Source organism: Ovis canadensis, chromosome 7, assembly GCF_042477335.2.
Source record: "Ovis canadensis isolate MfBH-ARS-UI-01 breed Bighorn chromosome 7, ARS-UI_OviCan_v2, whole genome shotgun sequence".
NCBI lineage: Eukaryota > Metazoa > Chordata > Mammalia > Artiodactyla > Bovidae > Ovis > Ovis canadensis.
Genome location: NC_091251.1, coordinates 27,896,310 through 27,913,041, shown reverse-complemented (window position 1 = coordinate 27,913,041; position 16,732 = coordinate 27,896,310). Strand labels below are relative to the sequence as shown.

The following is a 16,732-nucleotide window of genomic DNA, read 5'->3' as shown; positions in this document are numbered from 1 at the left end:
GGGCAAAACTGGTTCATGGTAATCGGCTCTCCCCCGCCTTGCCTTCCCCCTTCAGGAACCACTCCTGAGTCTTTTTCTAAAATTTATTTATTTACCTCTGGCCATGCTGGGTCTTTGTTGCTGCACACAGGCTTTCTCTTTTGCAGAGAGTGGGGGCTACTCTTCACTGCGGTGCCTGGGCTTCTCATTGCAGTGGCTTCTCTTGTTGCAGAGCCCGGGCTCTAGAGCACAGGCTCAGTAGTGGCGGCACACAGACTTAGTTTCCCGATGGCATGAGGAATCTTCCCAGACCAGGGATCAAACCCGTGTCCCCTGCATTGGCAGGCGGACTCCTTTAACTACTGGACCACCAGGGAAGTCCTCTCCTGAGCCTTAGTACTTAGGGTCTTGCTATCAGCAAGCTGAGGCATTACCCTTCCCAGGGGAAGTTCCATTTTAATAACATCTCAAAGGCCCAGCGGCACAGAGTTCTATAGAGGCTTCTGGGCATGGTGATTGGGAGGGTCTTCTTTAAAAAGCAACCATACAGCGTGCTCGGTTTCTGTGTGTCCACGGGGCTCTGTAATCAGACGTACCAGGTTCAGATCCCAGCTTCCCTGCTGTGTGCACCAGCGCGAGGGCCACCCTCTCTGAGGCTCAGTTTCCCCTCCTGTAAGGCGGGGATAGGGGGAGAGGGAAAGGGCAGGAACGGGAGGGAACGGATGTGCGCTGGCCACAGGAGTGGTAGCTCAGCAGAGCAGCGCCCCTCCCGCTGCTTCTCTACAGCAAAGGCCCACAGGGCTCGCTGCTCCCTCAGCCAGACTCAGCACTCTGGCCCTCTGGGGCCTGCAGAGGGGCGGCTTTGTTTGTGGCTCCTGAGCCCCACTCTCCTTCCCTCCACCCACTCTCCCTTCCTCCTTCCCTCCCTCCCTCCAAGTGAGAGTTCCAGGGAAAACTTTGTCTGGAGACTTCTCAAGCCAGTGATAAGGTCTGGCCAGAGGAAAGCTCTTAGCAACCCAGACTCCCAACCCAGAGGCCCTTCTAATGGTTTCAGAGAAACAAAGGAGAGAAAGATTGCTTGCAGCCCTGCATGCCAGGAGGGCCGGCTTCCAAGGGGGAGAGTGTGCAGGCGAAGGTGGCGGCCTGGCATAAAGGACACATGGGCCACCAGATCTGGGTAATTACAGCCCCACAGCCCAGCAGCAAGAGCCTCAGAAGTCACTCCTTCTGCCACGGCCATGAGTCGGCCCTGGGGCCAGCCACTCCTGGTTGGTTACTCGGGAAGCCAAGCTTTTCCATTCAGGTGCCCCTTGCCAGCTAGACTAAGTTCGCAAAGTCTCCTTTCTGGAATTTTCCCCCATGCCCACTGTTCAATCAGTCCTTGGCCTGATTTCTAGTTGAAGCCTAGAAAAACCCACTGTACTGAAGCTCATCCAACCTGAGCCTGCCCCTTTGGGTAAACCTTCTGGGGCCTCAATTTTCTCCTCTGTAATGGAGGAGTCCATTTCATCCCTTTAGATTTCCTTCCAGCTCTAGCAGTGTGTGGATCTATAGGAGTAAAGATTTAGTCCAGCAGCAATAACCAGGGAACTGTCTAGGATTGTTTCAAATTCTGCCCAATCTTGTACCTTTACACCAGGTACCCCAAAGTCTATATCACATCTTTTCTAATGTGCATAGATAGCCCTTGGATGAGCACTGTGAAAGGTACTAAAAAGAATCAAGTGTAATCCCTGATTTCAGCAAGCTCACAATTGAGTCAAGGTTCATCTTCCTAAAACAATCAGCAAACGACATAGCATGTTAAGCTTTTATTGGCATCTGGTGCGGTGGAGACTGGCTGCTACAGGAGCTCCTGGGACAGAGAAATGAACGTGGTTTAGACCCTCGAGGCTCAGAAGGTAAAGAATCTGCCTGCAATGCAGGACGCCTGGGTTCGATCCCTGGGCCAGGAAGATCCCCTGGAGAAGGAAACGGCAACCCGCTCCAGTATTCTTGGCTGGGAAACCCCATGCACAGACCTGTCAGGCTCCATTTCATGGGGTCGCTAAGAGTCAGACACGACTGAGCAGCTAACACTTGCACTTGTGGACCCTGGAAAGCCCAGTTTAACAGGACAACTCAGGTCCTGAAAGAGACTCATGCACAATAATTTTATTAGTTTGTCCTCTGATATAATAATGACTAAGGCAGGAAGGTAGACCCCTGGGCTTTAGAGGACAGATTTGTGATAATAAAAACTTATCAGATGGTCCTTCAGATATACAGAAATCCCCTTTCCCAGAATTCCAAATTTCTCAGAATCCCAAATTTCCCCAAGCATTCCTGCAACCTGATCTTTCACCTGAAAGTCAGCAGGGCAGGCAGCAACAGTATTATCTTCCTTAAGTTGAAGGAAAAAAAAACCCAGGAATTAAATCCTTTTGTCCCCACCCACCAACACTTTTGTTTTTAGCTGTTCCATGTCTTAGAAACTCTGCCAGATCATAAAGCTGTTAGTTCTGAAATCACACTTAAAGTGCTTAAACTGTTTGGTATAAATGCTTCATGCTACTAGAACATACTCCTTTCCCTAAACCCAGAAGAGCAACCTGAGCCACAAGGAAATAAGGATGAGCCTAGAGCCAAGGTCAAGGTCACGTGCCACTGGGGATGGGATGGGGTCTCTCTGCCCAGAGACCAAGCCAGGACTGTGTTCTGGGACCCATACTCCCCTGCCTTCCACAGTGAGCTCAGACCTGCAGGGAGCCAGGATGATACAGATCAAGGTACGGATGCTTTATTTGGCTTACTTTTCAAATGAAAGCAGGACACCCAATTTTTACAGCCAGATTATTTGTCCCAGGCATATCAAAACAGCCAAAAAAATCAGAACAGGAAGAGAGAAAAACAACTTTTTATCTGTACCCAACTAGCCTGATGGAAGTGAAAACAGAGGCTGTCTGGAAGAAATAAACTTGGCTCTTTCACACCAGCAGAGTAGGAATCAAATCTTTTAGAAATTTATTTATTTATTTATATTTATTTGGCTGAGCTAGGTCTTAGTTGCGGCATGTGTGATCTTCATTGTGGCATGCGGGACCTTTGGTTGCAGCATATGGGATCTAGTTTCCTGACCAGCAATTGAACCTAAGCCCCTTGAACTGGGAGCACAGAGGCTTAGCCACTGGACCAGCAGGGAAGTCCTTGAATCAATTCTGAAGCCAGGACAGCAGGGGAGAATTGGGTTATCTATTGGAAGGAACTGCCAAACTCTGAAGGCCATGAAATGCTGGTAATGCGGGGGACAGGAGAGAGATCGTATCAGACACAACAATAAACAACCCTATGCATGACATCTATGAGAGCTTCACTTACACATTACAGCATCCTAGTAAGGTTGAGTCCTAATTCCATTTTCAAAGATGAGAAAATAGAGGCTCGGAGATTCTGAGGGACTGGTCCAAGGTCACACAGTCAAGAAAGGAGGCAAGAGCAAGGGCTGGGCCTTCTGCCTTCAGGCCCCCTGCTCTGGCCCCATGTTTTGGGGTCATTCCAGCCTGATTGAGAGGCAAAACAGAAGACTAGGAGGCAGGCTCAACCCTTTCCAGCTTTGGAACCCTAGTAAATTACCTCCCTGCCCTCTGTGGGCCTGTTTCTGCTGCTATAGAAATGGAAATGATGATAGCACAGAGCTCAGAGATAATCAGGAAGATTAAATGAATAAATACATATGAAAGACTTTTTATGTGCTTGGGACATAAACTAAGCACCCTAAAAGGGTTAGCTACTTCTGTTGTTTATTTCACTGTCAATTCCTTGAAAGCGGGGATTTACCAACTGGTGAAAGGCTAGGAACAGCCTAATAATAAATTCATATTTATTAAGATTAGGAGTCATTCTCATATTCCTAGAAAGTGTGAAGTTCATGGAGGCAGAGGCCTGGACCAATGACCTCAGATGGCTTGGGAGTTAAACCCTGAGCATGGGGGCTTCTTCCCAGGGATTAGTGTGAGCACCACCCAGAGGCAGCCTCCCCATATTCCCACCTCTGGGCAGCCAGAGCCTCCCACCTTGTCACCATCTGTCTCACTCGGGGCAAGTTCAAGCCTATGGTGAATGTCACCTTCTCTGAGTTCGGGCAGGGCAAAAACCAAAATGCAAACACTCAATAGACTTTGAACATTAAAAATTCTGGCTCTGTTCCTGTGGATTTACTTTAAAGACCAATGCACACCCAGATAATTAGAACGATTTAAAGAACAAAAGTGGTCATAATCAGGCCCAGTAAAAATGTAAGGTGGAAATTTTTCTGCCAGAGCAAAGTTTCCTTTTGAAAAAAATAAATGACCCCTCCCCAGAGCTGCCTGCTAGCCAGGAGGGGCACTGCCCTCCCTTAGGGGGCCTGGGAGGCCCTGGGAGGGCAGCAGAGGGCTGGGCAATTGCATGTGGCACTTCCACACCCCTCAGGTCAGTTTAAGAAGTTGCCCAGGGAGGGACTTCCCTAGCAGTCCAGTGACTAGGGCTCTGTGCTTCCCATGCAGGGTGCGTAAGTTCGCTCCCTGGTCCCCTGCAAGGCATGTGGAAAGAAAGGAAAAGAAGTGGGATAAGGCATCTTCAAGGCGCAGAGAGGAAGAAGAAGAGTATCAAGGTCAGGAAGCCAGAGTCTCTATTCCGCCTCAATGGGTGACCTTTTGCAGCTTATTTAGCCTGTGTCTGTTTCCTCATCTGTAAAGTAGAAATAATCACAGTGATCTAGACCATGAAGTCTCTCTGATGATTAAATGAGCTGGGCTGAGCCTTCACCCATGCCTGGCATGCAGGAAGCAACCCTGAAGAACTGTTTTTGACTCTAGCCATCTGCTGGTTCTCTCTCCTCCACTCCCCATGTATGTCACCTGCTACCTCCTACTCAGCCTACGTGATTCAGCTAACAGCCCCTCCTGAGCCCCCTGACTAGGTCAGGCCCACTGTTACTATTCCCAGAGTTCCCTGCTCATTTCATAACACCCCAGGACACTCATTGTCAGCATTTGTTTAATTTTCTGTCTGCCTGACGTTAATAGCTGACAACAACTGCCAGGCATGTGGTAAATGCTTCACACAGATCAGCTCTTTTAATCTTTATAATAATCCTTTTAAGTACTACTATTATCAATCCCAATTAATGGATGGGGAAGCAGATGTTCAGAGAGGTTAGGCAACTCGCCCAAGAACACACAGCAAGTAAATAAAACAGTGCCATCTGTCTGACTCTAAAGCTGGCACTCTTAGGCACTCTCTGGGTATCAAAAGCCATCTCAAGAGAAGGCTGCTTCTGGTAAGGGCTGCAGGCCTGAATCACAGACCTGTGTTCCCTATGCAAAGCTAGCTTCATAGAAATGGAGAAGGCTCTGTCTCTGTTTTGCCACTGGGCTGGCTGCCCTACCAATAAGCAGCCCTATCCAATGCCAGTCACCATGCCCAGATGTCCTTCTTACCCAGCAGCCTTCCGCCAATCAAACACATGGTTCCCAGCTCCAGCAAAGGCCACAGGGAAGTTTAAGCATGACACACCCATGAGTGTCACCCTCAAGGCAAGCACACCTCCATGGCAGGGCCACAGACACAGACAGGAGCCCTGTGCTTTGGGGGTAGAAGGTGCAGAATATGATGGAGCCCCAGTAGGAGAGGCCTGGAAGTTACAGGAATGTGTGCTCTGGAGTGAGGCAGCCCAGGTACAGATCCCTGCTCCCCTACCCACTAAACCTTCAATCTTGAACAATTCAATTATCCTCATTGAACCTCAATTTCCTCATCTGAAAAATGGGGTCATCCAATAATGGACTCAATCTCGTGGTGCACAGAGTAACTGCAATCATGCCTGCCCAAAGCCTGCTTAATACCTGTTATTCTTGTCATGATGGTGATTGTGTCTTCACATGTTACGGACCATTATGTGATTGGATCGAGCAGGTTCTAGCTTAGAGTCAGAAGATCCGGGTGTGCATCCCGGCTCTGACCCACATAAGCTCTGTGACTTAGGGTGTGGTCTCTTTTCTCACAGACTCTGTTTATTCATCTGTAAACAGGGAGAAGCCTCCCACCATGGGACGGGCAAAGCAATGCACAGCAGTAACCCATGCTTGTATTCTGCAAACAGGACTGCTCTGAGGAAACCTGGGCACCTCCCATCACTGTGTTAATTAATTGGAAGGAGGGTGTCAGCCAGAAACCAATTACCAAGTCCCTCCAGGGGCCTCTGCAGGGGGCAGGGAGGAAGGAGAGAGGAAGAGCGGTGACAGCTCCGCCCCATTCCCCCCCCCCACCACCACCCTACTTGTGTCTCCTTCGCAGCTGGTCCCACACTCCAGGCCCACAAAGGAGAGGCTCATTCTAAACAGCGTCTTTTCATGTGGAAACCACCGGATTTGCATCTGTCCATCCCTGGCCAGGCCTGCCCCGTGCCAGCTGCTCTGAGCTTCCCAGGCTGCAGGCAGCTCAGGCCGGGGCCTGTGGGGTCCACGGGCAGGGAAAGGAAGGGAACTGAACGAGCTGAGCAGGAGGAGAGGGAAGGAGAGGGGGTTGGGCACAGAGGGAATTTGCACATTCCCTCATCTCCTGGACACCAGACAAATCCTGTGGCCAGCACATCCAAATCAGAATCTGGGCCGCCCCAGTGCCAGGAGCCAGCGGCGGCTGAGGCCATGTCTGCTCCAGGCTGGCCAACCTGGGAGAGAAGTGGAAAAACTCACTCCATGGCTGGGCTGCCAGGGCCTGACGCTGCCAGGCCGCTGGTCCGGCCAGCGTCCACACACGCAAACCAACCAAGCCCATGTCGGTGCTGACTCCACAGCCTTGGCAGGCTGTAGGGTGATTCTGGGGGCCCTGGGGAGCCTCACACCCTGCCCTGAGGCCTCTGGGTGATGCCATGGGTGACAAGGTGGCAACACCCTCAGCCATGAGAAAACAGGGCCTCTGGGCACACTCAGGAAGAGAGTAACTCAGCAGAGCTTTTGTAGAGAGAGAGGGATAGACGGCAAGGAAGGGAAGAGCCTGCATTTACTAAGCAAGCATTAAGGACGGGCAGTCAAGACCCAGCTTGTGTCCACTGGACCCTGATGCTCCTAACCCAGGTCTCTATGATACCTCCTTACACACCCATCTCTTCAAAGGCCCTGGACAGCAGGGGCTGCAGCTATATATTCTCTTGAGCCCAGTGCGTAACAGGGCTTGGCCCACAGCAGGAGCTCAGAGGGCTGGACAAATGAGTAAATGTTACCTAGATTCCTTCTGCATGAGGATGCCAGTGATCTGCAAAAAGAATTGCAAGGAAGGAGGCAGTATAGTGAGCGTGTGAGGTGTACAGAAGGCAGAATCCCACCCCCCCCCCATCCCACCCCAAGAGTCTGGGAGCTGGGTCTCTGCTGGTGAAATGGGGCAGGACCCTATGGTCCTTGCCCTTCATGTCCTCGGCCTGCCTTTTGTCTGTGGAAAAACTTCAAAGAAGAAGTCTCACCAGAGAAGTAAGAATATGCAGAAACAAAGGAAAACAGCCAAAGGAGAGCAAATAATAATAGCTTCGATATTAAGCATAGCCAAGGACCTGTAGTTCCTTCTCAGGAGCTATCGATAATATTCTGAGCCATAGCCTGTGAATCGTCTTATGGATACTGAAACTCCCACCAGCTGGAGAAGTTAACTACGTGATGACCACCCTGCAGCCAGGACATAAGCTGCCACAATTCCAAAACTGGCCTCAAGGAAATAGGAACAAACCGACCCTGGAGCTGAAGACTAACTGTACTTAAAACAATCAAGATGACGCTGGTCAGACCACCAATGACTAATTTCAAGATGACTATCAGAGCTGACTGTGCTGTTTCTATGCGCAGCTCCCTCCTTCGGCCTATAAAAGCTCTACCCCACTGGGTGTTGGGGATGGGGGAAGTCGGCCTTTGGACAGGTGTTCACCCTATCTGCCCACCCCCACCTCACCAGTTGCCAGCATCCAAAATAAAGCAAACTTTCCTTTCCACCAACCCGGCCTCTTTAATGGCTATTGAGCAGTGAGCAGCCAGATCCCACTTTCAGTTACACCGGTACCTCTTGGCCTTTTAACTGAGGTTCTCTCATCTCTTCTTGCAGTAAGAGTCAGATAGGAAAAAGGTGCTGGGAAGTGGGATACTGGGGCTCCAGCATCCTACATGGACTGGATGTGGGTCAGTGAGTTGAAGCAGAAGGGCTTGTAATTCCCTCTTCCCCATCCTGACCCCAGGCTCCATTCACCTGGACCCAAAAAAGGGACAAGCTGTCCAGCAGAAGGAAACCCAGATACTAGCAGCCCAGGCTGGGGCAATGTAGTGGGGGTAAAACACCCACCCCCACTAGGGTGGCCTGAAGTCCCCCTCACTGGGCAGCTGGGCAGAAAGAGCACTGACCAGGAGTCAGGAGAACCCAAGTTTCAGCCCTCTAATGTCACACTTGCTGAGTGACTCTAAGGAAATCACGGTTCTGCTCCGTGGGCCTAGGTTCCTTCATTTGTCAAGGGAGAGAACGCGATGATATATTCTGTTCTCCTATAAGGCTCTCTACAGGGGCCTAGAGACATGTTGTTTGTGTCGTTCAGATGCTAAGTCATTTCCGACTCTTTACGCTCCCATGGACTGCAGCGCACCAGGCTTCCCTGTCCTTCACTATTTCCTGGAGTTTGCTCACTCATTTCTGCTGAGTTGGTGATGCCATCCAACCACCTCATCCTCTTTCACCCCTTTCTCCTTCGGCCTTCAGTCTTTCCCAGCAGAAGCCAGGGGCTCCACGCAGTGAGCTCTGTGAGGGTGGGACAGGAGAGGGGAGGCGAACCTGCAGGTCTGGCGGCCAGGGTGCAGCTGACAATCCTGCTCGTGGACTTGGAATCTACCGCTCAGCACCAGCATCCAGGGTCCTCTCTTTGCCCACATTCCTTCTCCTAAGTCACTCTGAGGGACGGTAGGCATTCCTGCCACTCAGGGCACTTTGTCCTTGGGCCACTGGCTCCCTGAGCCAGCCTAGGGAATTTGGAAAGCACTAAGCTTAGTGGCACCTAACTTAACAAGGCACCTGGGAACAAGGCCACCTAGCCAATAGAAGCCACCACCTTCCTTACCCAGAAGCCCCAACTCTGGTCACATCACAGATAAATGCCGGGAAAGCACTCCAAAGGACCTCTGAGCAATGAGAAGGAGGTTGTAGAGGCCAACACAGAGCTCAAAGACTTTTCTTACAGCCCATTGACCAAATTCTACATACAATTCTAATATATTTTGTTCCATTTTTCCAGCCAAAGGCAGTCTAGAAACAGATATTTAGAAGCAGAGAAGGACTGCTCTATGCTAAGTCAGGTATATGACTGAAATGGAACAGGAACAGAAAAATGCTAAAAATCAGGCACAAGGACTCAAAAAATAAAGTCATCTGGAATGAAACTGTCTTGTTCCTAGGAGGGCTGCCTTCACTGTCACCCCTGACCTGCCTATGGAAGGATACTGGACCACAACCAGGAGGAGGCGGGGCCTTGACCTCCTGTGGACATCTGCAGCCGGGGAAACTGCATCTGGTCCTTCCCTCTGCTTTCTCTTCTTTTTTCTTCCTTTCTTGTTAGTACATAAAGAAACTAAGACAGCTTACTAAAATACACACCATAAAATATAGTTTAAAACATCATACTCAGGAAAAAAATGTCATCTGGCTAGACGGTCACAACCCAAAATCTGCATGGCTCTGTGTCTCTAGTGTGTTAGAGCAGAAGCCTTTCCAGAAAACCCTCAGGCTTTATATGCAACCTCATCTGCTTTGCCCCACAAAGAAGGGGGACTGGGGTAGGTACCAGAGGGACGGTGGCAAACGGAAAACAGAGGGCCCTCCCCCAAGGAAGTGCTACTGAAAACATGGCAACAAGCCGTCATGCTTCCTTGTCTCTGCTTTCCTATCATCTCCTACAGTGCACACCAAACCCTGGCCTTGAGGATCTGCCCTCCAGGGATCTGACCCAAGAGCTCCAAGCAAGCGTCCAAGAAGCTGGGCTTGCCCAAAGTGGTGATTCTTTGCGTAAAGGCAGCAGGAGCTGGGGTCTCACCCTCTAATCCATTCCCTCCCCTGCCTACCACCCACAGCTTGTAAGTGTGATCCCACTTCCCAGACTCTCTTTAGGGTTCTTCTTCATATCTGTCTTGTAACCAGACCAACTTCAGAGAACAAAGAGCTTCCTGGTCTCCATCAGAGCTGACTTCTTGCCAGAGCTGAAGTTGTCCCAAATCCTCGCAGAAGGTGGAACCAATTCTGCATTTCACAGATGAGAAAACAGAGGCCTAGAGATGGAAGTGACTGGTCCAAGGTCACACAGCCTGTTAGTGACTTATTTAGGACTAGAGGCCAGGCCTTCAGACTCCCAGAACACTCTGGTTCCTTCTCAAACTCAGAGAGGAGCCTTTACCAACAGGCTTTCAGGCCTGCCCCGCCCTCAACCTGCCCCCCAGGCCCCTCCCCTGCAGGCCTCTTGCTCCTCCCTACTGGAAAACCTGCAGTCTATGAAGGGCTGGCAAGGGAAGAGTAGATAGGGTTAAGGTGGGGATTTTATTTAATCCTCTGAGCCAGCTTAAACCGATGCCACATTTGTTAGAAGAGCAAGACACAGAGGGATTTGATGGGGGATGGTGGGGGAAGGGGGCACATTAGTGAATAATCACTGGATACCAAGAGGCCAGGGCTGCCAATGGGTTGAAAAGACAGGTACTCTTCACGCACTCCCCACCCCAGGGCCCAGGTCTCCAAGTAGTGGCCCTCTACCACTGGAATCATCCAGTCTCCAAGGTGCAGGGTAGTGGAAAGATCACAGCCTAGAGACTGAAACAGGCCTGAGGGCAAATCCCAGCTCACCTACTTACTCACTGTGTGACCTCAGGCAAGTTACTCTACCTCTCTGAGCCTCAGTTTCTTCCTCCATTAAAGGGGGCCTGAACACACCTTCCTTGCAGGTCTCCTGGGAAGGCTGCCTAAGCTCACGTACAGGGGAGACACTGAATCAAATCTCAGGGCTGTTATTACAAATCTCTCATCCTTTATCTCTCATCCAGGCCCATCCATAACTCTTTTACTCTAACCTGCTTACCTCTTTGACAATAACACTGTTAATGACAGTAATCCTTCCCAGCTAAATAGCATTTGTATCATTTCAAAACACTAAGCATCCTGCCCTCTGTGGGTCGCAGCAGCCCTGCCAGCCGCAGCCAGAGCTAAGGCACCCCTTCAGCCCCCAAGTTCATCTTCCCACGATGTTTCCAAGTTCCAATTCTGGAATTGAGCCCAAAGACCCTGATTGAACGTGCTGTCTTATAGCAGATCTTGGGGGGCATCAGATGGAGCTAGAACCACTTCTCCCATTGCTTCCAGGCTGACCCACCATCTGGTGTGCTGCTCTGGCCACAAACAAGTTGCCCTTCCCACTTTGACCTCCAACTCTCTAATTATGAGAGCCAGGTGGGCAGCTGGTGGAGTCTGGCCTTGGGTACATGGCTCACCAAGGCCAGGCTGTGATCTCCTTACCCTGACTGAGCTCTCTGAAAAGTGTGGGTTCACACCCTTGATCTTACTGGTTCTTAATAATTGCTGGTCACCAAACCCAGCGTTCAAATTATCTTTCCTATGCTCACACTCCAGGAGGAAACTGAGGGTCAAAGCAGAGGGCCCAGCCAAGGTCACCCAGGGGGTCTGGACAGAGCTGGGGAGTGAATGGCAGGTCTCCTAAACCCTGGGCACTTTCCACTATCCAGGTCTGCTTCCCACTTAACTCTTTCTTTCCCACAGCAAGGAAGCTCCCAAAATGTCTCCTGTAAGCCTGGGCCCCTAAGATGAGGTCCAAGAACTCTCCCCCAACACTGGAGCTGCCAGAATGAGCGCCGCCCCTCCTTACCCCGCCACAGCTCTTCCCCACATCTTCAAGTTGGCCACTCCAGAATCTTTCCCATCCCTGGTAGCAACTCCCGGGATTGGGGAGCGCCCACAGACTGCTTTTGAAGTCAGGCCCGAGTTCCTGGGATGGGCAGCAGAGGCCGGCAGGTGGGGTGGGCTTTCACCTCTGCGGGCCTCCTCAGGGCGGCAAGTCCATTCCCACACCCACTGCCCAGCGTCGGTCCGTGCCAGCGACACTCCCCGCGGTGCGCTCCAACGGGGAGGAGGGGGGACACCACTGAGCTCCCCGACACTGTTCTCCTGGGGTTAAAAATGCAGCATCCTAAACGAGGGTTAAAAATGCAGTCCTGGAGTTGAGCCGGCGAGAGGGATCCTGCCCAAACGACAGTTACTGCCAAAGCGATATCCTCCCACTTCCCTCCGCAGTCCTGGGGGCCGAGGGGCTCGAGCGACTGCGGCAGCGAGAGAGGCACACCTTCCCGACCCAGCGCCCCCCCTCCACGCCCACATCCCCGCGCCCTCCGCAGCCCAGGCCGGGGGCTCCCAGCGCCGGCGGGTCCCGGGCGCGGCGGGCCAGGGGCGCCTACCTTTGTGACGGTCATGCAGAAACTCCGGGGCGGTGCGGGGCCGCGGGCGCGGCGTGCGGGGGCGGCGGCCGGGGTCCGCCCGGGGGCTCCGGGCGGCGGCTGGAAGGGGTTCCGGAGCGGCTCCGCGCGCTCCCCGCGCCCCGCGGGAGGCTCAGCCGAGCCTGGGGGCCGCGCTCCGGGCGGGCAGCGCGCAGGGACCGCTCGTCAGCGCTCGCCCGCCGCTCGTCGCTGATGTCAGCCCCGAATGTGCATTTATAATAGATGAGCCTCCTTCGCCGCAGGAAGGCGAGGCAGGAAGAAAGGGAGCGAGGGAGAGGGCCCAGGCTGGGGGGCGGGGGGAGGAAGAGGGGCCGGGAACTCGCTACAAAGGAGGAGGCGGAAGGAGGAGGAAACGCACGCCCGCCCGCCAGCCGCCGTGCCCCGCGCCTCCGGGATCGGTCGCGGCCGCCGGGCACAGCGGCTCGCCAAGCCCGGGGCCGGGGCCCAGGCCCGCGGCCTTAACCCCTTCAGGCCCGCGGCCGCCTGGCGGCCGGGCGAGGCTGGGTCCTGGCACCTGCCAGCTAGGGCGGGGGATGGGCGGCGACCCGGGCTCTGCGTGCCCCGTTGGCCCCGGGCCGCTGGCGAAGTCACACGCTCGATGGCCGAGGCGCCGCGCGGGCCGAAACGACCGCCAGGCTCGCCCCCTGGAGGTTCGCAGAGTCGGCAGGCGGGCGGGGAGGGCCGAGCGGCTGGCTGAGAGGGGCGTGGCAGCCGCCCGCCGGGACTCAGCCTGCACCCCTGCCTCGCGCAGACCCCGGCACCGAGGGGCGCAGGATGAGGCGGCCCCAGCACCCGTTTCAGTCTCGTTCCCGCAGCGGGGGCTCGTAGCCAGTTTTACAGAGGAGGAAACTGAGGGTCAGGGTCGGAAGTGACTGAGACAACTGGCGTGCAGCCGGGCTGGCATTTCTCTGGGAGCCCGCTCTTTCCACGTCGCCGCGAGCTCTGAGCTCTGTACCGAAGCCCGGGTTATAAAAGCTGCGTTCTAGAGACAGGCGAGCCTAGCCCCAGGTGTGTCCGTACGACCCTCGGGCTTAGCGCTGCTCTGGGGGAACACAGGTGCGTCCTCTGCGGTGAACTAATCCTGACCTGGTTCCCTCCCACCATACTCTGGAGCTGCTTCAGGGACTTGAGGTACAACCACCTGAAGGTGTCCCTGCAAGTCTTCTGAAAGAAGTCCTCCTGATCACCTGAGCAGAACCGGTTTCGGCAGATCCCAAACTACTGAAACTGAGGAGGGGAGGATTAGCGGAGATGGAGGCGGGCGGATCTGCCACGCATCACAACCTCCCCCTACGCCCGGAAGTGTTCGTTTTCTGCTCCTGGCGATTATACAATTCAATCAAATACACGACGTTCTCCACAAAGGAATGCGCACCTGCTCTGTAGAAGGCGCTGGAGGAACAGAGAGGAGATCGGATGCCTGCCTTCACCGAGCCCACAGTTTAGAGCAGCAATAATAATCGGCATCTGTAGAGCTCTTTGTGGATCATCCTGCTACTTTTATTTACATTTTCTCCTGTGATCCCTAACGCAATAGTATGAGTAAGGAATGACCATTCTCGGTTTGCTGATGAGTGAACAGTCTCAGAGAGGGGCGGGGACCTCCCCAAGATCACACAGTGACAAAGCCAACACTTAAACAGAAGTCATTTTCAACTGAGCACAGCATTGTGCTTTGGAGCTGTGAATTCCAGGGCTACTCATACCTGCTGCCTTATTTGAGCTTCACCCTTGGGAGGGAGCTGGACAGTTAGTAGTCCTGTTTTCAGCCACGAGAAGTTTAAATGCCTGACTCAGTCTCTTGGGTAGCACATGATGTCACAAGCCTCAGGCATCTGATTTGTGCAGACTCTTCCTCAATGTGTTCCCACGTTGGACCTCATGCTTTTACCACATTACTCCCCTCCCAAGAATGCCCTCCTCATTCTTCTGCACTGATCTAGACTCTCTCTGCCTCTCACGGTCCCATCTCCTTGCCAAACCCCTGACAACTCCAGCCCCCACGGGTGCCCATGTTGCATTTGAGTCCCAGCGTCTGGTCTTGTTTTCATGAGCTTCTGGCTAATACAGACTGTGAGCCCCCAAGTGTTCAGAGAACCAGGGCAAGCCTTCTCTTACTGTGTACCCTGGGCACACAGTAGGTGCTCAGTGAATATTTAATACCACCAAGAACAAAATCAAGCAGAGTAAATGTTTGACCTGCAACAGAAGAAATTTAAATTGGATCCATGAAAGCATTTCCCCTTAGCAAGCTGTCCAGCATCAGAAGGGGTCGCACGCCCTTTCTGGGCTGTCTTGGGCAGGTCAGCCTCAAGACAGGAAGATGGACCTCAAAACCTTTCTGAAGCCCCCATAGCCCTTGGAAACCATTAAAGGGCAACTGAAGAACAGGAGCCACCCTGCCCCCCATGACTGTGACTTGTCCATGTTTCTCTCTCATGGATATTTAAAATCCCAGATTGTCAGCCTCAGCTACCCAGCATGCCTCTTGGCACCTTCCTCACCATCCGCCAGCGTTGTGGGCTCTGGGAACGAGACAGATACTTAATATCAGCCTAAGCCAAATGTAATTAGGAGCATCAATCTGCTGCCCACAACCCACGTGACAGGCTCCCAAGGCAGAAGGAAAATGTTTCTGATTCCTCACATGCTGCTGGCTCGCCCCTTCTGTCTGTCACTCTCCCCAGTCAGAACAGAGGTCTGGAAGAGCAATGGCCCCCTCAAAGAACTTGGCAGGCCCCCCTGCAAGTCAAGGGCTTGGCGCCTAAGAGATACACAGAAATGTGTGCTTTTTCTGTGGTCTGACTGTCGATATCACAGTACCTCCCATCTCCTGGTCCCCTGCGACATGGCCCATCTTAGTTTCGATTCTCCTCAAAGCAGAGCCTGAAAAAGGAATTGGATGCAGGTGGTTTAATTGGAAGGTGATCCCTGGAAGCAGGAGTGGAAGAGTGAGTGGGGGTAATTAGTGAGATTGGGAAGAAGGAAAAGTCAACATAAAAATTGGCTTTATATAGTAGAAAAGCTTTTGCATATGTGTCTATAAATACGTATAATATATGTTTTAGAAAATTTTTGCCTAAAAAATGTATAACCTTTGATTCTATTTGTTTGACTTAGTATAAATAGAATGCTAGATTTCTAATTTAAAAAAAATAGGTATGCAACAAGCAACAAAGGTTTAATTATAGCACAGGGAACTGTGGTCAATATCCTGTAATAATGTATAATGGAAAATAATCTGAAAAATAATATATATGTATATGGACTTCCCTGATAGCTCAGCTGGTAAAGAATCTGCCTGCAATGCCAGAGACCTGGGTTCGATCCCTGGGTTGGGAAGATCCCCTACAGAAGGGAAAGGCTACCCACTCCAGTATTCTGGCCTGGAGAATTCCATGGACTGTACAGTCCATGGGGTCACACAGAGTCGGACACGACTGAGAGACTTTCACTTTTACATATGTATAACCTTGCTGTGCACCTGAAAGATTGCAAGTCAACTACACTTCAATAAAATATATATGCTAAGAAAAAAAATTAAGATTGGAGAAAGAAAAAAAAATGGCTTTATATTGTTTGTTCTCAGGGTCACTGCTGGGGCCAAAGGGGCCCACTTCCCCAGAGACGTCTGGGATGTGGCCAGGATTGCCTGCCAGGAGTCATTCAGTGGGCATTCATCCATGGACTCCTTCTCCCCACTGTCTGAGGGCAGCCTCTTATGGCATTCCTTCAGCTTGGAGAATGCCCTGGGCCAGAAAGTAGAAAGACACCACCACCACCACCCAGCTGTTACTCAAGGTGGGATGCTATTAGTTTAAGTCTGAGCTCTCCATAGGTGAAACCAGAGGGAGTCTGAGCGGACATGTTAAAAATTGTGGAATAAATAAGCATTTGCAGTAGAAGCTCTGGTCTCCTTTAGACTCCTTCATGCCCCAATGCTGTAAACCATGCTCTGTCCTCAGCCTTGAATACCCTTACACCTCTTTCTCTGCATGCCAAACTCCTATTCATCTTTCAAATCCCAGCTCAAATGGCACCACCTCTATGTAGCTCTCCTGACACTATCTCCACAGCTGCCTGATTCACACTGTACTATAACTATCATAATTAAACATATTTGTCCTGTCTCTTGATGGGGCTGTGACCATGTGTTCTGTCTCTCTCTTCTCTTAATCACAAAACATAGTTGACACATAGGAGATGCTGGATAACTGCTTGCC

General features: G+C 52.0%; 1 protein-coding gene across 1 annotated transcript in view; it reads right to left on the bottom strand.

The window, feature by feature from the left end:
* Positions 1-13,165, bottom strand: part of CORO2B (coronin 2B) — a 149,590-nt gene extending 136,425 nt beyond the window's left edge. Inside the window, exon 1 of the mRNA XM_069595488.1 lies at positions 12,471-13,165. Coding sequence (XP_069451589.1) covers positions 12,471-12,485 — 15 coding nt within the window. The 5' untranslated portion in view covers positions 12,486-13,165. The remainder of the gene's footprint in view (positions 1-12,470) is intronic.
* Positions 13,166-16,732: the final 3,567 nt, after the last annotated feature.